General features: G+C 45.1%; 1 protein-coding gene across 1 annotated transcript in view; it reads right to left on the reverse strand.

Annotated features, from left to right (window-relative positions):
• Nucleotides 1–21,967, reverse strand: part of LOC124722729 (dual specificity protein phosphatase 10) — a 228,982-nt gene that overhangs the window by 152,121 nt on the left and 54,894 nt on the right. The window contains exon 2 of the mRNA XM_047247870.1: nt 19,978–20,201. Within this exon, the coding sequence (XP_047103826.1) occupies nt 19,978–20,201 (224 nt within the window). The remainder of the gene's footprint in view (nt 1–19,977; nt 20,202–21,967) is intronic.

Raw genomic sequence — 21,967 nt, forward strand, 5'->3', positions numbered from 1 at the left:
GCTATTAACATTCTAAATCTCTATATACCTTTGTCGCTAGAAATAAATACGCAGACATGAAGAATAAATATGAAGACGGTTTGTTTTATTCAAAAAACTTCAAGAGTTTTCAGATAAGAAATTAGGAGGCAATACTTCCCAGTATGCCCTCAGACGTACGTACATCCATTTTTATAATATGCATGCATTCCGATTGCCAATACAATGAGATATCTACTACAGCAGCTGATGTTTTCTATTTTCGATCAAAAACAAACACTGGAGCACAGCAATCGGTAGTAACATGCGCTACTGAGCCGGCCGCGGTGGCCGTGCGGTTCTGGCGCTGCAGTCCGGAACCGCGAGGCTGCTACAGTCGCAGGTTCGAATCCTGCCTCGGGCATGGGTGTGTGTGATGTCCTTAGGTTACTTAGGTTTAAGTAGTTCTAAGTTCTAGGGGACTTATGACCTAAGATATTGAGTCCCATAGTGCTCAGAGCCATTTGAACCATTTTGCGTTACTGACAATCCATATTATTTCGAGATAAAGATGGGCTATTCGGTTGTTAAGGTCCCATCGGTCGCGAAATGGAAACCTCAGCGAAAATCCGATGAAGCTTTGCACAGATGTGTTGGGCAGTGTGTCTAATACGACCGTCCACCGTGTCGCGTCAAACTTTTCAGTTCTAAGCACTCAGTGAGCTCGTAAACGACTGCCTGCTGAGATATTTCGCTTGGATTCATGCTGCACAAATTAAGTAACTGTCATGCATTTCCTTCCTCACGACAATTCACGGCCGCGCACTGCACGGGCAATGCAGACTCTCCCTCAGCTCACATGAACCGCTGGCTATGAAGACAGAATTTTGGCACAGACAACGAGCTGCCGACCAGCGTACAGAACTGCTGGAAAGCACTGGCGGGTTCCTTCTATGACGAAGGTACTCGAAAAGCTGAAACAAAGCTACGACAAATGTCTACGTCGGATCGGCGACTATAAAGAGAAGTAGCTAGGAGACGTACTAACTGTTGAAAAAAAAATTATTTTCACTGTGGTTTCCATTTCGCCACTGATCGGACCTTAATAAGCGTATAGCTGTTTTATACTGAAGGCTCCGAAACCACAGGTAATGGCACAGTGGGTTGTACTTTCATTTGTCAACGCACAGGTTACAAGGAACTGATTTCATTTTCCACTGAGGTTCTAATTTTTCTGCTATTCTTGCAGCTCTATATACATACAGAAGCTCACAGTAAACGGTATTTGGATTATAAAGGATTTCAGAAGCTTGCTGCAATACAGGCGGATCCCACTCCACAGGAAAAAGACTATTTTGCAGAATAAGAACTTATTGTCCTTTATTTTCAAATTAATTCGAAACAGTTTTATTTGAGGGTTTTTATTTATTACGATCAAATTCGAAGCTTTGTTGGCTTCATTAGAGAGAGTTCAACATGACACACTGAACATGTTTATCAATAACAATGAACTGTTTGTCGGAAAAACGGAGCTCTCCTGTGATGGAACCACATACCTTTCATAAACATTTCATATATCGTATCGTAAATAGTGTTGGTATTGAAGAGCCATCGACACAGATGCTTTCAAATGTGGAATGTGCACTTGATTTGTTATCCGCCAGCCTTGTATCATTAGCCTCATTACGTTTACGTTTTGTAGACGTTGAATCGGAAGATGACTGAATCATCGCGAGGAAATCTCCCATGATATCCAGCGTCTCCGATAGCGCGCTCCTTCCAACTGGGGGCCCCATTCACAAGAGGGCGCACCCGCCTTAGGTGATTGTTCACACCTCAGGTCACACCTCCCGAACACCTGACAGAGGGACCAATTGGCAATTTGGGAAGGTTACAGTTCAGGCGATCACCCCCCCCCCCCCCCCCCCTGGGTCAGGCCTGTACCAGAGGGTACGTGTGAACCCTATCTGTCGACCCGGGGCTGGGAACTACGCGTTACCCAGTCCCCTGTTACGCGTCAGACTCGTGGGCCGGCCTTGAGGAGCGCACTGGGAGGAAGAAGAAAAAAAAGAGGATCCTCAAACGCCGAAGCGGAGGAACGAGAGGAGAAAGAGAAACAAAGAAATGAAAAGGGAGCGAGAAACAAAGGTGAGACTGTTCGTACGTCAGTGACAGAATGCAGAACATTCCCAATAATACCCCAGACCTGTTTCCCAAGGGAGGGGAAAAAGAATAGCAAGAGGATAGATATGCAGGACGGAAGGGGAAAAAATGCTGCAAAGGCTGCGGACCTGTGGTAGCCAAGCACGAACCCTCCAAAAAATGGCGGGCGAGCCCCTGGGACGACGGGGGGGGGGGGGGGAGGGAACCATCTCGAGATTTTGACGATCTAACGCGCCAGCGATGTCATGCTGTTAGCAAAGGCATTCGCCTCGTCTGCTGCCATAGCCTGTTAATGCCAAATTTCGCAGCACTGTCTTTATGGATAAGTTCATCGTACGTTCCACATTTATATCTGCGGTTTTTTCACGCAGCATTGCTTGTCTGTTTACACTGACAACTCTACGCAAAGGCCGCTGCTCTCTGTCGCTAAGTGAAGGCCCTAAAAAAAAATGGTTCAAATGGCTCTGAGCACTATGGGACTCAACTGCTGTGGTCATCAGACCCCTAGAACTTAGAACTACTTAAACCTAACTAACCTAAGGACATCACACACATCCATGCCCGAGGCAGGATTCGAACCTGCGACCGTAGCAGTCGCATGGTTCCGGACTGCGCGCCCAGAACCGCGAGACCACCGCGACCGGCGAAGGCCCTCAACTACTGGGTTGTCTGTAGTGAGAGGTAATGCCTGAAATGTTGTGTTCTCGGCACACTCTTGACACTGTGGCTCTCGGGATATTGAATTTCCTAATGATTTCCGAAATGGAATGTCCCTTGCGTCTACTACAACTGCTATTCAGCGTTCAAAGTCTGTTAATTCCCGTCGAGCGGCCGTAACCACGTCAGAAACCTTTCCACCTGAATCACCAGAGTACAAATCTGAGCACCAATTCACTGCCCTTTTATACCTTGTGAACACGGTACCACCACCATCCGTACACATGCATATCGCTGTCCCACGACTTATGTCACCTCCTTGTACAATAACCAGATTTTGGTATTACATTATATGTATGGAGACATAAGTATTCACACACATAAATATGAGAGGAGCATAGTTCCACATCCTGATGAGTAGCACTTGGGAATGCAGTCGGCTAATTGGTCTTGCCCTGACATTCTAATTATCATGAACTATAGATTAGTAGCAAAGGGAGCTATGCATGTAATAGGACATGAAATGAGGTTAAAGGATATGCGATCTGAGGCTTTCCCTGCGAACAACTGTTCCGCCACATCAGGTGGTGCTGATTCCATCAGTATCACCTGATCATGGCGGAACGATTGTTCGCCGAAATATCGTTGGCCTTTGACGATTCCATCCGGAAGTACACCCGAGAAACTTCGAAGAGAGCTTATAAGATGTTCCAGAAAGCTGGTATTATCGTCAAAAATCTCTCAAATACGAAATTAGAATTGTGGCAACTGGACACACACACACACACACACACACACACACACACACAGTTCTTAAATTACATCTTTGTTACGCAAATTATGTTTAGTGTGGAAATATAAAATCTACACTTTGTCAATGAATTTATTTAGACAATCCTGGCGATAGTGAAAATAACGTAACTAAAATAAACTCCGCCTGAACAGGCCATGAAGGCCCAACGGTACCGACCGGCCACCGTGCCATCCTCAGCCCTCAAGCGTCACTGGATGTCGATATGGAGGGGCACGTGGTCAGCACACCTCTCTCCCGGCCGTATGTCAGTTTACGTGACCGCTGTTTCTCAATCAAGTAGCTCCTCACTTTGCCTCACAAGGGCTGAGTGCACCCCGGTTGCCAACAGCGCTCGGCGGACCGGATAGTCACCCATCCAAGCGCTAACGCAGCCCGACAGAGCTTAACTTCAGTGATCTGACGGGAACAGAGAAGATAATATAAAGTTGGCTATTATGCGAGATGTTCATGGTGGCCTAACACAGCCATGTTGTAGGCCATATTTTATAGAACTAAAGTGTGTCTCAAAACAATGCGTATTTGCAACAATATTACAAAGCACTGTTTTGTTTGCAGCATTTACGAGAAGCCACATTCCTCATGTCATATACATAATATTTGTACTAAAAACATGCTGAAAAACATTAAAGGACTTGTTATGAGGAAGCGTTTTATGTAGTCTGTGAACGTATTTATTACTCAGCTATAATTTGTCGCTGTATCAGGTGTATGTCATTACTGTCTCAAAACATACAGAAATATTCTTTACCATGTACAATGTTTATTATTATCATATGAAACAAAGTTTCGTAAATAGAAAACTGAACATATATCTGTATTGTTAAACTGTTTTTGTCTGTCTGATTTTTTTTCATGTTCACTTCATGCGTATGAACTCCGAGCTGACTCATACATGTGTCCACTCACTAAACATGATGATGAAGCAAAAATTATCCTATGTGATAGTTTATAGTTTTTGCTGGTATTGTTACTGTGCTCTCAGAGAGATAAGATAATTTCTGCTATTATACAGAGATTATTCAATGTTATTGAATTTCAATATCTTAAATACGAATGTACAAGCTACATTTTCAATATCAAGAAAAACACTTCACAAAGGCGACAGTGTTTACAGAATGACATCACAAACAAAATCAAACAGCCATAATGGCAGATTGAGTCTTGACTACTACAAGCTGTTACTTGACTCACTGCACACCATACCAATGCTCTGGTCTGTGAGGAAACTCACGTTCCTTGAGTTGTAAAATTAGGATGTAACAAATGATAAGAAATGAACAGGATAGCACAATGACCTGTAGGCGGTGATGTATCTCCATTAGAGCAGTGCAGTACTTACGTCTGAAAAAAGTGAGTTTTTTTAAACAATATAAAATATTAGGAATCACCACAATATTTGTTTAGTCAGTCGTTGAGATTTGCATTTTGGTGCTAGACATTACATCATGCCAAATTTTAAATGGGTAACTACCCTGTACAATTAATACACTGCTCTGGGAATGACTAAGGTTTTGTTACAGTTTATGAGACCTGTTTATGTTGCTATGTGAGTGCACTGAATCTATGTAAACTCCACATGAACAGTTTTAATTATAACTTTACTAAAACTCTTTGTAAGGACCTAAAATTACTTTACATTTATATGGCCAACTTCATTTACTGTGTGAAGTGTTGTGATTCATCTGAAGTGATAATGTATCATCCTGATGTATTCCATACTTCTGGATATGCAGCTAATAACATTTATGGAATAAAGCCTGAAAATAGTAATATTTTCGGTCTAATGAAAGACAGATCGTCAAGTTTGTACGATTCCTTTCAAAATGTATGCTTATCGTAAAGTTAAATATTTTTTCCATGTAAATAAATGATGCAAACATATTTCTATGGAATCGCTATATTTGCTTCAATAATATCGTAGGTGGTACATTGTAAATAGTCCTTTTATTATCAAAAATATTAATGATTTATACAGAAATAAATATACATCATTTGAACATTTTTTTTATCCTTGTCATTTATTTTACATCCTACAATATTGTTTAAATAAATCGGTTTCATATGTAGGAAATTCTGCTTGTATGGTTTTCAGACCAATAGGAGCAATGCTGTTCTAAGATATACTGTGTGTTATTTATTCTTTTATGGATTTAATACCTATAGGTGTGATCGCAGCAAGCTTCAGTCTGCATGTATACATGTAAGCTTACTGGACGAAAAAGTAGTCATTCCTAGAGAAATCATTATAAGCATTATTTAATACCGCGTAATGCCACCCTTGGACTTTATAACCACCTAGATTCGGTTTGGAAGTGAGTCCATATGACTGTGCAGGCCCTTCTCATCCAGGTTAAGCCACTCGACGCGGATTTCATCACGCGATTCCACTAAATTATGGGGATGATGATACCGGCGTTTTACTTGCTGTTCTAACATGTCGAACGGATTTTCTATGAGATTCAAGTCAGGTGATTTCGCAGGCCAATCGAGCTGTAATAGTGCGGGGGAGTGTTCCGAAAACCATTCACGTGTCATCCAGTCCACTGAACTTTGCTGTTATCATCTTTTTGTGGTGTGTGAGAAATGGCCCCTTGAGAGGTGACGGACTGCAAATGTTCATTGCACGCGGTTTCCGTCGCAACGTTCTCTCAGTAACAGGTTGGGATGGATCTTCATTCACTGACGGCATCAATTTCTGTCGGGTTTGGAAGCGGTTATCTTTCACTCCGGCTCTTTCCACGACCACAATTTTGACGACATGTTTCGTGGCCATATGTGTTACACCATTGCCTGTAGACATGTTGAACAGTACGCCGCAAAACAGCAACTTCACACGCCGATTAGCGATGGGCACGGTCCTTTTTGTCATTCTGTCACGTCCTTAAATTTATTCCCTTTTTACGTACTATGTCCACCTGAAACATAAATATCTTACTGATCGCTACTGCCTTACATTCACGGAGGCAGCGAGCATGCGGCTGAGCACGACTCGATCGCTGTGCCATGTTTAAAGGCTTATCGAATCAACTTTGTGTGTGCAGAGAGGTGACAAATTTTTTGTCCACTGAGGTTAATTATACTTTTATCTAAGTCCTCATGAACACTAAGTTCGTGCACATAATTGACTACGTCATCAAATAGTATCTCGAAATATGGTTGCCACCGAATCTGTCTGTCTGCTACACACACTGCATTGCATACATCATGCAAGTTCACTATACCTGAATAACGGAATTAAAGATTACTTTTAAGAATCTTCTGATGTTAACATCGCTATACACCGAGGTGACAAAAGTCATGGGATACCTCCTAACGTCGTGATGTACCTCCCTTTTCCCAGCGTAGTGCAGCAGCTCGACATGGTATGGACTCAACAAGTCACTGGCAGTCCCTGGCAGAGATATTGGGCCATGTTGCCTCTACACCAGTCCATAATTACGCAAGTATTGTCAGTGCAGGATACTGTGCAAGAACTGCCTCCAGATTACTTTCCATAAATGTTCAAAACGAATCATGTCGGGTGATCCAAGTGGCTAAATCATTCACCTGAACTGTCCAGAATGTTCTTCAAACCAGACGTGAGCAGTTGTGGCGTAGTAACATGGTGCATTGCCACCCATAAAAATCCATCACTGTTTGGGAACATTCAGTCCATGAATGGCTGCAAATGGTCTCCAAGTAGCGAAACAATCATTTCGAGTCGGCGATTCGTTCAGCTGGACCAGAGTGCCCAGTCCATTCCACGTTAATATAACCCACACCATTATGGAACCACCACCAGCTTGCACATGCCTTGTTGACAACTTGAGTCTATGGCTTCGTAAGCTCTGCGCCATAGTTTAACCCTACCATCAGCTCTTACCAACCGAAATCGTGGTTCATCTGACCAGGTCACGGTTTTCCAGTCGCCTAGGGTCCATCTGATATGATCACGATTCCAAGAGAGGTACTGCAGGCGATGTCGTGCTGTTTAGCAAGGGCACTCGCGTCGGTCGTTTGCTGCCATAGCCCATTAACGCCAATTTTCGCCCACTATCCTAACGGATACGTTCGTTGTTCGTTCCACGTTGATTTATGCGGTTATTTCACGCATTGTTGCTTTTCTGGTAGCACTGACAACTCTATGCGAACGCCAATGCTCTTGATAATTAACGATATGCCAGACGTCACTGAGCAGACCATCACCAGAGGTAATGCCTGAAATTTGATATTCTCGGCACACTCTTGAGACTGAGGATCTCTGGATACCGAATTGCCTACCTATTTACGAAATGGAATGTCCGTTTCGTCTAGCTTCAATTACCATCCCGCATTCAAAGCCCTAATTCCCATCATGTGGCCACAATCACGTTGGAAACCCCTTCACAAATCATAGCCCTGCCAATCCACAGGCCTTTCAAACCTCGTGTGCACGATACTAGCGCCATCTGAAAACAGGCATATCACCATCCCATGATTTTTGTCACCTTAGAGTACGTCAATTATGGATGCCAGTCGCTAACGATGTTGATGTCTGGAGGAGGTTACGATGGGTCGTACCTTGCCATTATCTAGCCATCGATGTATTTCCTCTTGCTACACAAGTGAAGCCACACGAGCTCAATAAATTATTATGTTGAACATTCCTGATTTCGATTATTACTTCGCAGTCACTATCTAATGCTACGACTACTTTTACGTATCTCTACCCATATCCTGTTACCATGTCTGTCATGTCTGTACCAGTAAACAGCAGTTATTTTGAAATAAGCTAACAATATGGTCCAAATGATAAGAGGTTCACACACACACATACAATCTCTGCTAAGAATGACACAAGTGCACTCTTGGTTGAAAATGTAGTTGCGTCCCAACCAGAAACCTTACAAGTGGTGGTTTGGATTACAGTATAATATACTGTTTCAACCAGATCCACAGACATCAGTCAACCTCAGCGCGCGTGCACACACACACACACACACACACTGACACACTCTCTCTCTCTCTCTCTCTCTCTCTCTCTCTCTCTCTACTCAACCAAAACACTATGTACACCTACCTAACGGCTGGTATGACCATCTTTCGCATGGATAACAGTGGCGACACGTTATGGCATGGAAGCAATGAGGCCCTGTTGGGTCTCTGGAGGAAGTTCGCACCTCATCTGCAAATACAAGTCACCGAATTCCCGTAAATTCCAGCAGGGAAGGGGGGGGGGGAGGGGCGATGAGCTCTGACACCATCCTCAATCACATATCAGGTGTGTACGATCGTGTTTTGATTTGGCGAGTGGTGGGGCCAACACATCAGTTGGAGCTCGCCACTGTGTTCCTCAGAACACTCCATCACACTCCTTGCCTTGTGACAGGGTGCATTATCTTGCTGAAAAATGCCTCTGCCATCGGGAAACATTATCACCATGAAGGGGTTACACGGTCTGAAATCAGTGTACGATACTCCTCGACCGCCATGAAATCCACTGGAACCACGGATGCCCACGAGAATATTCTCCAGAAGATAATGGAGCCGCTGCCGGTTTGTCTCTGTTCTGCAGTACAGTTGCCCAAGAGTTGTTCCCCTGGAAGACGATGGATTTACGCCCACTCTCTAGGTGACGCTGCTGTCGCGTGGACGGATTTACACTGAAGAGCCAAAGAAACTGGTAAACATGCCTAATAACGTGGAGGGGCCCCGCGAGTACGCAGAAGTGCCGCAACACGACGTGGCATGGACTCGATTAATGCGTGACGTAGTGCTGGAGGGAACTGACACCATGAATCCTGCAGGGCTCTCCATAAATCCGTAAGAGTAGGAGGGGGTGGAGATCTCTTGTGAAAAGCACGTTGCCAGGCATCCCAAATGTGCTCAATAATGTTCATGTCTGGGGAGTTTGGTTGCCAGCGGAAGTGTTTAAACTCAGAAGAGAGTTCCTGGAGGCACTCTGCAGCAATTTTGGACGTGTGGGGTGTCGCACTGTACTGCTGGAATTGCCCAAGTCCATCGGAATGCATAGTGGACATGAATGGATGCAAGTGATCAGAAAGGATACTTACATACGTGTCGCCCGTCAGAGTCGTATCTAGACGTATCAGGGGTCCCATACTACTCCAACTGCACACGTCCCATACCATTACAGAGCCTCCAACAGCTTGAACAGTCCCCTGCTGACATGCAGGGTCCATGGATTCATACCCGTGCACGTCCTTCCACCCGATACAATTTGAAACGAGACTCGACCGACCAGGCAACATGTTTCCAGTCATCAACAGCCCAATGTCGGTGTTCACGGGCCCAGGTGAGGCGTAAAGCTTTGTGTCGCGCAGTCATCAAGGGTTCAAAAGTGGGCCTTCGGCTCCGAAAGCCCATATCGATGATCTTTCGTTGAATGGTTTGCACACTGAAACTCGTTGATGGCTCAGCACTGAAATCTGCAGCAATTTTCGGAAGGGCTGCACTTCTGTAACGTTGAACGAGTCTCTTCAGTCGTCGTTGGTCTCCTTCTTGCTGGATCTTTTTCTGGCCGCTGCGATGTCGGAGACTTGATGTTTTACCCGATTCCTGATATTTACGGTACACTGGTGAAACGGTCGTACGGGAAAATCCCCATTTCGTCGCTACCTCGGAGATGCTGTGTCTTATCGCTCGTGCACCAACTATAACACCACGTTCAGACTGACTTACATCTTGATAACCTGCCAAACCTGCCATTGTAGCAGCAGTAACCGATCTAACAACTGCCCCAGACTCTTGCCGTCTTTATAGGCGTTTCCGACCGCAGCGCCCTGTTCTGCCTGTTTACATACACTGAAGAGCCAAAGAAACTGGTATAGGCATGTGCATTCATATACAGAGATATGTAAACAAGCAGAATACGGCGATGCGGTCGGCAACGCCTATATATGTACAAGTGCCTGGTGCAGTTGTCAGATCGGTTACTTCTGCTACAATGGCAGGTTATCATTATTTAAGTGAGTTTGACTCTGGTGTCATAGTCTGCGCACGAGCGATGGGATACAGCATCTCCGAGGTAGTGATGAAGTGCGGACTTTCCCGTGCGACCGTCTCACGAGTGTACCGTGAATATCACGAATCCGGTAAGAAATGAAATCGCCGACATCGCTGCGGCCGGAAAAAGGTCCTGCAAGATCGGGACTAAAGAGTATCGTTCAACGTGACAGAAGTGCAACCCTTCCGCAAATTCCGCAGATTTCAATGCTGGGTCATCAACAAGTGCCAGCGTGTGAACCATTCAACGAAACATAATGGATATGAGCTTTCGGAGCCGTAGGCCCACTAGTGCACCCTTGATGACTGCACGACACAAAGCTTTACGCCTCGCCTAGGCCCGTCGACACCGAAAGTGAACTGCCTGGTGGGGCGAGTCTCGTTTCAAATCGTATCGAGCACCACTATTGGAGAAAATACTGAGTAAACTCAATTCGTGCTCACCTTCTGAAAATAAGTGTACCGCTTCAGCACTCCTCTGTGACATTCAGCTGCTTCTGTCTTACCCAGACATAGTTGTAATTCACGTGCCTGTGCACTAATCTACACCATCCTAATCGGGCAGACCGTACGAGACATTATTACACAGTTTTATTTTTGTAGTTGTTCTTGTGTCTTTACTCATACCCGTTTCCCTATAACTTTCCACTTCACCGGATAAAAATGTACCATAAGGCATTGATAGTGAAAGGCTATTAACAAAGAAAAAAAAGTGTCCAAAATACAACATTCTATAATAACAAAATAAACACTAGAACAGCCCAAAAATATCAAAACACACAAAATTAACTATTTCACATGCTACTGACAATACATTTCACAAACCCATAAAATTAAGTTATTATTGACTTAGGATCTCTTTTCCTTTCTGGTTGTGTTTAACATTCTGCAGTGGCGATGGCACTGGTATCTGCGGTAAAGGGCATACAGCTCCTTTCAATGGCTTGACACACCCAACATGCAGAATTGAAGTTTTCGCTGGCAATTGAAGTTTGAAGTTCACAGAGGATGTCATTTCTATGACTGATATAGCTCTTGCACCGATTCATAAATTTCTTTTTCTTGCCGTTAGGTGTGTAGTGTTCGTCAATAAAACCTACAATCCAATTCTATTGAGGTAACTTACCGGTACGCCATTTAACCTGTTCTGTTCGCTCAACTGCTATTGTATTAGCTTCTTTCACATCCAGCTAAACTCGCACATCATCTTCACAAATTAAATTCCTCTCCATTTTCTCCTTGATTAGGCTTCAGTTAAGTCAAAAGGTAACGACATCTTCTTACCTTATACTACTCCACAGAGGGAGAGCCCAATATTACTGTGTATTGCTGCAACGCGAATAACTATAGGCGTGGATTTGGGGAATTACTGAAAATTTTCCGCAGCTGTGGCCAGAAGGCAGAAGTTAAGGGGACCGATAGAAAACATTGGGTAGCAGGCGCTGGCAAAGTTGATATTAAGCAAACAGGTCTGCGAGGCAGGATGACACCACTCGCAGGCGAGGAAATATGGCCTCGCGGGCGCTATGACCAAGTGCGACCACCAGTGAGTAGTTATCAGGCGCAACACGGAGCAATAACGTGCAATGAAAAACCCATATGTTGCTGTTACAACAGCACTTCGCAACCTACACTACTGGCCAATAAAATTGCTACACCACGAAGATGACGTGCTACAGACACGAAATTTAACGGACAGGAAGAAGATGCTGTGATAGGCAAATGATTAGCTTTTCGGAGCATTCACACAAGGTTGGCGCCGGTGGCGACACCTACAATGTGCTGACACGAGGAAAGTTTCCAAGCGATTTCTCATACACAAACAGCAGTTGACCGGCGTTGCCTGGTGAAACGTTGTTGTGATGCCTCGTGTAAGGAGGAGAAATGCGTACCATCACGTTTCCGACTTTGATAAAGGTCGGATTGTAGCCTATCGCGATTGCGGTTCATCGTATCGCAACATTGCTACTCGCATTGGTCGAGATCCAATGACTATTAGCAGAATATGGAATCGGTGGGTTCAGGAGGGTAATACGGAACGCCGTGTTGGATCCCAACAGTCTCGTATCACTAGCAGTCGAGATGACAGGCATCTTATCCACATGGCTGTAACGGATCGTGCAGCCACGTCTCGATCCCTGAGTCAACACATGGGGACGTTTGCAAGACAACAACCATCTGCACGAACAGTTCGACGACGTTTGCAGCAGCATGGACTATCAGCTCGGAGACCATGGCTGCGGTTACCATTGACGCTGCATCACAGACAGGTGACTGCGATGGTATGGTGTACCCAACGACGAACCTGGGTGCACGAACGCCAAAACGTCATTTTTTCGGATGAATCCAGGTTCTGTTTACAGCATCACGATGGTCGCATCCGTGTTTGGCGACATCGCGATGAACGCACATTGGAAGCGTGTATCCGTCATCGCCATACTGGCGTATCGCCCGGCGTGATGGTATGGGGTGCCATTGGTTACACGTCTCGGTCACCTCTTGTTCTCATTGACGGCACTTTGAACAGTGGACGTTACATTTCAGATGTGTTACGACCCGTGGCTCTACCCTTGATTTGATCCCTGCGAAACCCTACATTTCAGCAGGATAATGTACGACCGCATGTTGCAGGTCCTGTACAGCCTTTCCGGATACAGAAAATGTTCCACTGCTGCCCTGGCCAGCACATTCTCCAGATCTCTCACCAACTGAAAACGTCTGGTCAATGGTGGCCGAGCAACTGGCTCGTCAGAATACGCCAGTCACTACTCTTGATGTATTGTGGTATCGTGTTGAAGCTGCTTGGGCAGCTGTAACTGTACACGCCATCCAAACTCTGTTGGACTCAATGTCCAGACGTATCAAGGCCGTTATTACGGCCAGAGGTGGTGGTTGTTCTGGGTACTGATTTCTCATGATCTATGCACCCAAATTGCGTGAAAATGTAATCACATGTCAGTTCTGGTATAATATACTTGTCCAATGAATACCCGTTTATCATCTGCCTTTCTTCTTGGTGTAGCAATTTTAATGGCTACTAGTGTAAATTCCTCTCCATTTTCTCCCCGTTCAGAAGTCACTTAAGTCAAAGGGAAACGGAATCTTCTTATCTTATACTACTTCACAGAGGGAGAGCCCAATGTTGCAGTGTATTGCTGCAACCCGAATAACTATAGGCATGGATTTGGGAAATTACGGAAAATTTTCCGCAGCTGTGGCCAGAAGGCAGAAGTTATGGGGTCCGATGGACACATCGGGTAGCATGCGCTGGAAACGTTGATATTAAGCTAACAGGTCTGCGAGGCAGGTTGACACATCTTGCAGGCGAGGGAATATGGCCTGCCGGGCGCTATGAACAAGTGCGAAGACGAGTGCGTAGTTATCAGGCGCAACACGAGGCAATGACGTGCTATGAAAAACCCCTATGTTGCTGTTACAACAGCACTTCGCAACCTCTATGTGTGGACCGAAGCGGGCTAGAAAAATTTGAAGTTAGAATTACTGAAGAGCACTCTACTCGTCCTCTTCAGAGGGACGACGTAAGAGGCGTAGAACAAGGAGTATGAAAAACGGAGCCCAGAGGCTCAAGGCGAACGGTCATGTAGCCATTCTGACTACCTCTGGAACCGCAGAGAACGACAATTGTTGAAGTTGCAAGCCAACCACGACGACCATCTGGTGACGAATTTCGACGGCCTGCCGGCCCGCTGAATCAAACAAGCTCCGCTGTACAGAAGCGTCGCGGCCGCGGCGGGGTGGGAGCGAAACTTGACGCTTGCACGGGTGCAGAGGGCAGGGTGCGGCCAGCCTCCGCTCTCTGGGTGACGTCATCCAACAGACTGCGAGATGACGTGCGCAAGGGTGGAGCCGGGGCGCGATCTCGCAACGTCCTGGGTCCGAAGCTGTCCTCAATCACCGATAGTGTCGGAAGTTCCATGCGGCTTTTCGCGGATGATGCTGTAGCATACAGAGAAGTGTCAGCATTAGAAAATTGCAGCGAAATGCAGGAAGATCTGCAGCGGATAGGCACTTGGTGCACGGAGTGGCAACTGACCCTTAACATAGACAAATGTAATGTATTGCGAATACATAGAAAGAAGGATCCTTTATTGTATGATTATATGATAGCGGAACAAACACTGGTAGCAGTTACTTCTGTAAAATATGTGGGAGTATGCGTACGGAACGATTTGAAGTGGAATGATCATATAAAATTAACTGTTGATAAGGCGGGTGCCAGGTTCAGATTCATTGGGAGAGTCCTTAGAAAATGTAGTCCATCAATTAAGGAGGTGGCTTACAAAACACTCGTTCGACCTATACTTAAGTATTGATCATCAGTGTGGGATCTGTACGAGGTCGAGTTGACGGAGGAGATAGAGTAGATGCAAAGAAGAGCGGCGCGATTCGTCACAGGGTTATTTGGTAAGCGTGATAGCGTTACGGAGGTGTTTAGCAAACTCAGGTGGCAGACTCTGCAAGAGAGGCGCTCTGCATCGCGGTGTAGCTTGCTGTCCAGGTTTCGAGAGGGTGCGTTTCTGGATGAGTTATCGAATATATTGCTTCCTCCTACTTATACCTCCCGAGGAGATCACGAATGTAAAATTAGAGAGATTCGAGCGCGCACGGAGGCTTTCCGGCAGTCGTTCTTCCCGCGAAATACGCGACTGGAACAGGAAAGGGAGGTAATGACAGTGGCACGTAAAGTGCCCTCCGCCACACACCGTTGGGTGGCTTGCGGAGTATAAATGTAGATGTAGATGTAGACCGAGCCGCCCTGGGCTGGCGACTGGAGAAGCAATTTTCCGTTTACAAAGCTTACATCCAAATTCTCTCTCTCTCTCTCTCTCTCGCTCTCTGGATCTTATTCATTTTCGGCCTAGCTTGCCTAGCTTCAACAGCGTGTTCTTCCCTAGAAACACAAAACAAATAGTGAAACTCTTTCAATTTAAATTAACATAAAAATAATCTTTTCCTAACGAAAGACGTAAATTTTTACTTGGAACGTAAACAGTCGTCTTCAGCGATAAAATCGCCCGACTGAGTTGTGATAAACTACCTCGACTTATGTAATCTGAATGTCCAGTAAAGGAAATGGGTGCTGAATTAATGACGTAATAATGTTGCATTCGTGAACAGCAAACGTTGGTCTTCTGCAGGCGTTATGGAGTTGTCTTGTGTTCCTGAATGGTGCGAGTAATGTACATGTCCTAAGGCGTTATGCAGTTGTCTTGTGTTCCTGAATCGTGCTAGTAATGTACACGTCCTAATTAAACTGAAGTGAAGAAACGAAGGAAATCCCCTTACATGTAGAGTGAATGTCTCGTCACTCTACAATTATTTTCAAGTTCAGTTTTCCACCCTTAAAAACACGGTAGGATAATATCTATGAACTTCTCTTTCCATACGAATTCAGAGTCCTACTTTCGATCCTTACAAGGATCGTTGTACATCAGAGGTCGACCAAAAGAGATTAATACTCAGTCAACGAACGTAAAGCGCATTAGAGGACTCGTGTCACGTGGTCTAGTTGTGCCGGTTTACAACAGTGCAAACTTCGAAAGTTTGTCTTTTACCAGGGATGGTGATTTGTGGAATACGACAAAGTGCACAATATTTCTCATTAGCCAAATGTAGCTATAGTGTTATGCACTCGGGTAAAGGTTCCACGCGCGATAGAGGGCGCCATACACTTGCACGGTGATGGCAATGGTTCTGTTCATTAAAGCCAGCATTCTCCTGGTCCAATGCCAAATTAGTACTTGATCTCCGCAAAGAAGTAAGTGTTCCACATATTCGACCAGCAGCAAATGATGACAAGGAGAAGTGGCTTGCAGCTTAATTTTATGGATTATTTCAGGAGTAGGGATAATCCTACCGATGACGTCGTACCGAGAGGAGCTTGCTACGGTATGGAGGATAACGGTGGAGACCTCGTGCCAAATATTTTTCCAGTTTTTTTCTGGGATACTTCACTTCATGGGGTTATGCGAACACTGTGCAGTGAGTGATTCGTAGTTCTTCTCGGTGGCGATTTGGTTCGGGTCAAGGCGAATATAAATGAATTCTATAAAATATACGAGTTACGTAGTGTAGCTCCGCATTTATATGTCCGAAACTGCATGGCGCGACGCTCTCCGCAGGTCTGAAAGTTTCATATAGGTGTTGTGGTACCCCGGCTCGTTTGTGTGCGTTATTTTTGAGACCTGGTTTAGGAATATGGCAGTAGTGAGTGGCCGCGCGGGATTAGCCGTGCGGTCTAAGGAGCTGCAGTCATGGACTGTGCGGCTGGTCCCGGCGGAGGTTCGAGTCCTCCCTCGGGCATGGGTGTGTGTGTTTGTCCTTAGGATAATTTAGGTTAAGTAGTGTGTAAGCTTAGGGACTGATGACCTTAGCAGTTAAGTCCCATAAGATTTTACACACATTTGAACATTTTTTGAACATTAGTGAGTGTCTGAACGTGTCCTAAGTATATTTATTTATTTTTATTTATTTATTTCATTAACAGTACAGAGTAACCCACCGCCTTGAAATGTAAGGTGGGTCGGATGCTTCTGAATCTTATTGGTATACAGTTGATAATGCTTATTTTTTAAATAATGTAAAGAACGTAATATATAAAGATTTCTATGAGGTTACAGCAACTTGAATGCTTAACAATCGTTAAAACGTTTCCATATAATTTGTTACTACCTAGTTGATGATAATATCATTTATATAACCCAAATGTCAAAGAAAAATAAAAAAAAGAAAATTTAACACAATGAACGTGGTGAAAATAATTTGATGTATGTAGAGGGAAGTGATATGCTGTATTTGCATGTGTAATACAGCCTGACAGCCTAAGTAGCATGTTGGTTGATAATGACCTATTTCTACATATTTCAGATGAGAAGGTCTCGGTACAACCTCGAGCTATTCTCATCTGAAATGGTTTGTGCTAATGTATGTTTATACAAATTAAATGCTGATTCAGCACTTAATACACGGAATACATGAATTTTAGCTTTACATGAGAAATACACTTATGTTTGTGACTTGTTGGTAGAAATAGAATACAGTTCATTGCTACTTGAATGCACTATTTCTTAAATAACTTAATACATTTCTGATATATAAAATTCAATGATGGTAGCTTTGAATAGAGAAGAGAATATACTTCTGTCTGCACACAATAAGACGAGCAATACATTACTGCTTGTGTGCAGTATACTTTAAACACTATGTAGGATGTCATTGGGGAGGAGGAACCTCGGAAGAAAAGTTCTTCGAGCCTTCTCCTCCCAAACGACATTACCTTATTACTACAGTCTCAGTATGAGGTGCCGGTGTTCATTGTTTTATGATTGTTGTGTTGTTTGTGACTGTGTTGTGACATGCAGGGTTATGCATTGTCGGTTTTGGTTCAAATGGCTCTGAGCACTATGAGACTTAACATCTGAGGTCATCAGTCCGCGACTGCTACGGTCACAGGTTCGAATCTTGCCTCGGGCATGGATGTGTGTGATGTCCTTAGGTTAGTTAGGTTTAAGTAATTCTAAGTTCTAGGGGACTGATGACATCAGATGTTAAGTCCCATAGTGCTCAGAGCCATTTGAACCATTTTTTTGTCATCAGTCCCCTAGAACTTAGAACTACTTAAATCTAACTAACCTAAGGACATCACACACATCCATGCCCGAGGCAGGATTCGAACCTGCGACCGTAGCGGTCACGTGGTTCCAGACTGAAGCGCCTAGAACCGCACGGCCATCACGGCCGGTGTCGGTTTTGGTCCATTACATGTTGATCCCTTCTGAGTCATGTTTACTTAGTGTTCCTTCCTCTGTTTCGGAATCTGTGGCCGTGTTTGTGTCCTCCCGAGTGGTTTGTTGTGTTGTTTGTGCATGTCTACGCCTTATTCCGTAAGGGTTTCCAGGGTTGTATTCTTCGTGCAGAGCGTTCGATACATTATCGGCTTCGCTATTTATTGTGTTCCAGTCATCGGGATTACGTATTATTCTGGCGATGTCATTGTCGTTCTGTACAGGTCTTACTTGTGCTAGCGTGTTGCACAGCATTGTGACATGTTCTGGTGTCCCAGTTTCTCCGCATACGCATACTCCATCGTTAGTTAGTCCCATACGGTTTAAATGTACCGGGTACGCCCTGTGGCCTGTCAGGAAATGGACTATCCCCCGGCTTGGGTCCACATGTTACAGTTGTAGTCTTTCGTGTACATAAGGAAAGATAAGAGCGTGCTCTGCGACCCTTGTCGGATGCATCCCACTCTCTCTGCCATATTTGAATCCGCCATTGATTCATTTGCGTTTTCTTCATAACGTTGGTTCCCGTAATTTCGGTGACTTTATCGAGCCTCTCTTTCTTTGCTGTATCCACGGACCCAACCAACCAACAAACCAACCAACCAACCAACTCGCGCACGCACGCCCTGGCCGTGACGTCGCTGGCCACAGTTCCTGTCGCGGCCGTCGGCGCCTCAGGGCGTTACCGCCGACGGAAGAGGTCGCGCCATGGCTGAGCTCGGGTCCGCAACGCCCTCTGCCTTTTGCATATAAGGAGGAGCGCTGGCCCCGAGACGGACAGTCTATTGTCGATTGTCTATTGCTAGCCCTTCGTGGAGTTTATAGCGGAGCCATTGCAGTGTGATATTTGCTATTGTATTCGACTAGGCTCAGTACACGGATTACTCTTGGATATTACTTGGACTTGTATTGCTGGTGCACGTTTCGTCAGAAATAAAGATAAGTTATCTCTTCATTCTAGCTGGCGCAATTCTTGTCATTAATTATTTTTCGGCCAACAGACATAGCTACATCCTGGTCACTACCTACGCTTTATACAATTTGTGGTGGCTGCCCCAAAAGTACCGTCGAGGACCTTGGGTTTGGGAGCCGTTCAAAAAAATGTTCAAATGTGTGTGAAATCTTATGGGACTTAACTGCTAAGGTCATCAGTCCCTAAGCTTACACACTACTTAACCTAAATTATCCTAAGGACAAACAGACACACCCATGCCCGAGGGAGGACTCGAACCTCCGTCGGGACCATCCGCACAGTCCATGACTGCAGCTCCTCAGACTGCTCGGCTAATCCCGCGCGGCTTGGGAGCCGTCACAAAACTCTTAAGGCAGTAAAGTGCAGCTCTATAACGTATTGTTATGTCTATACGGCAGGTCCCCATCACAACGCAAAGTACCTCTAGTGACGCGGTGTTGAAGGCTCCGCTCATTCTCGGGAGTACACTACGTTGACCTCGTCTTGCAATTGTCATATTATTGAGTTTTGGAGGCTTTGTCAATTGTCAAGTCTGTCCGAAGTGAAAGTCGCTCCTTTCTCTGCCCAACGCTGCCGCGCCGAAGGAATGCGCCTCGCTTTCTAGGTGCCGATGGTGTACTTACTTGTCGCCGCCGAGGACGAGGCGCGCGGCGAGGGCGTCCGGGTAGACGATCTGCACGGCGCTGGCGAGCAGCGGCTGCGCCTCGGCGCACGGGCTGGGGGTCGCGGGCAGGCTCAGCGGGTCCAGCTTGCAGCGCTTGTTGCTGCCCGCCGGCTCCGACAGCGACCGGTTCAGCGACAGCTTCAGGCCGTCGCGCGCTGCCCGCTCGCACACCAGCGCCGACATCTGCCACATCAGTCATTTCATTAGCCTCACCTCGCCCAGGAATATCGCCCACAAATATATACCAAGATTTTAAACATGGCTGAAACAGCAACTTTTGAAATTCTTCACGATAAAGGACGACAGCCAAAACAGTTGCAGGATAAAAATTTATTAAAATTCTTGACCAAGGTTTCGGCATATATAAATATACCTTCATCAGAAGTAAAAAGTTCTGAACAGGAAGACACTTTCATTAGCAAAATCTTAGCATCAGAAATAAGAAACACTAAAGCTTAAGTAACAGTGAAATTACCAGCGTAATACAGGCACAAAATCTTTTAGTTACTTACTAAAATTACATCATGCAATGGAGATTAATAAAACAATTGTGCGGAAGGCGTCGTCAATAATTAAGACATCTTCTCCATTTGTACAACATGATAATGGGCACAAGGTCAATGCGAACAGTTTAGCACCAGTACTTCGCCTATGAACTATCGAGACGAGAGTGTGAAAGCACTAGGGCAGATGGTTTCGCCGAGAGAGGGCACTTGTGGTATGTGCCAGACACTCGCGCATATTAAAATCTATGGACACATCACCCTTTCGTCTGGTTTTCATAGCCTTTAATTTAGACAGCAGCCGTTACACGTCTGGTGTGTAAAGTGGACGGCTGTGTCGTACCTTCGCGGTCACCCGTAATGTTATCTTTCGACAAGATAACGAAAAACCCCTGTTGCCCACAGTGCCCTGATCTACCTGGATACAGAGGTTGCCTCGACCAGCACACGTGGCACACTAAAAGCATCGGCTAATGGTTGCAGACAGACTGGCACGCCAGCACTGGCCAGCCACTTCCACTGATCATCTCTGGCACAGATCTGAAGCAGCATGTGTAACTGTTATCCGACCCAATGACCAGCTGCATGACAGAAATTTTTGCTATTTTATTCCGCCTACGGTAAACCCCTGAATCACCTAACATTTATTCATGTACGGTCGGTGACAGAATTCGCGAGACCCCTCGTCTATTCATTATGCTCTACAGCACAGATTTGCTGTCTAACACGCAGAATTACAGGCTACGGGACATAATGCTACCAACATAAAGTCACCTGTGTAACCAGTAAATCTTACACGAAACGAAAGCTGAGAGGAAAACACTCAATCTACGATGAGCATATCCAGAAAAACAACTCACGCAGTTTCTTTTCTGAGGTGGACATCGCAAATGTATTTTCAAACTGCTTTGCACGTTTCACCACGGTGTTATACGCTAAACTACTTGCGTATGACATTTTTTCATCCATCCCTTTCGTCATAGTTTCAGTGAATGAAGACAGTAATAAAAGTTAAGATGCTACAATACGGGCAACATTATTCTGACATTTCTGAATTAGAATGGAAAAGACGCTTACATAGCACGAAATTCCGTGAATTAGAGGACGGAAAGGAATTATGGATCACTTAAAGTAGCCTTGCTTACACCAGATCGACATGACAGACGTTTTTAGTGGGAGCTACTCGGGCACACATGCTGGTGCCACGCTAACGACACTTATGAGTTGACGGTACAGAAAAAAAGATATCGTTTCTACACCTTTTGTTACGAATCGCTACGGGCCACACTGCACCATGATGTTCGGACAGGCCTTGCGACGATTTCCTCCCACTGCTTTTTCAGTCAATAGAATGGCGACAATTATTTTTCGTGGCGGGTCGCTGGTGGTTTTCTCGAGAGTGAAGATTTCGTTCTAATGGTCTCGTCCACTGGTTTCAACATATAC

This window comes from Schistocerca piceifrons, chromosome X, assembly GCF_021461385.2.
Source record: "Schistocerca piceifrons isolate TAMUIC-IGC-003096 chromosome X, iqSchPice1.1, whole genome shotgun sequence".
Taxonomy (NCBI): domain Eukaryota; kingdom Metazoa; phylum Arthropoda; class Insecta; order Orthoptera; family Acrididae; genus Schistocerca; species Schistocerca piceifrons.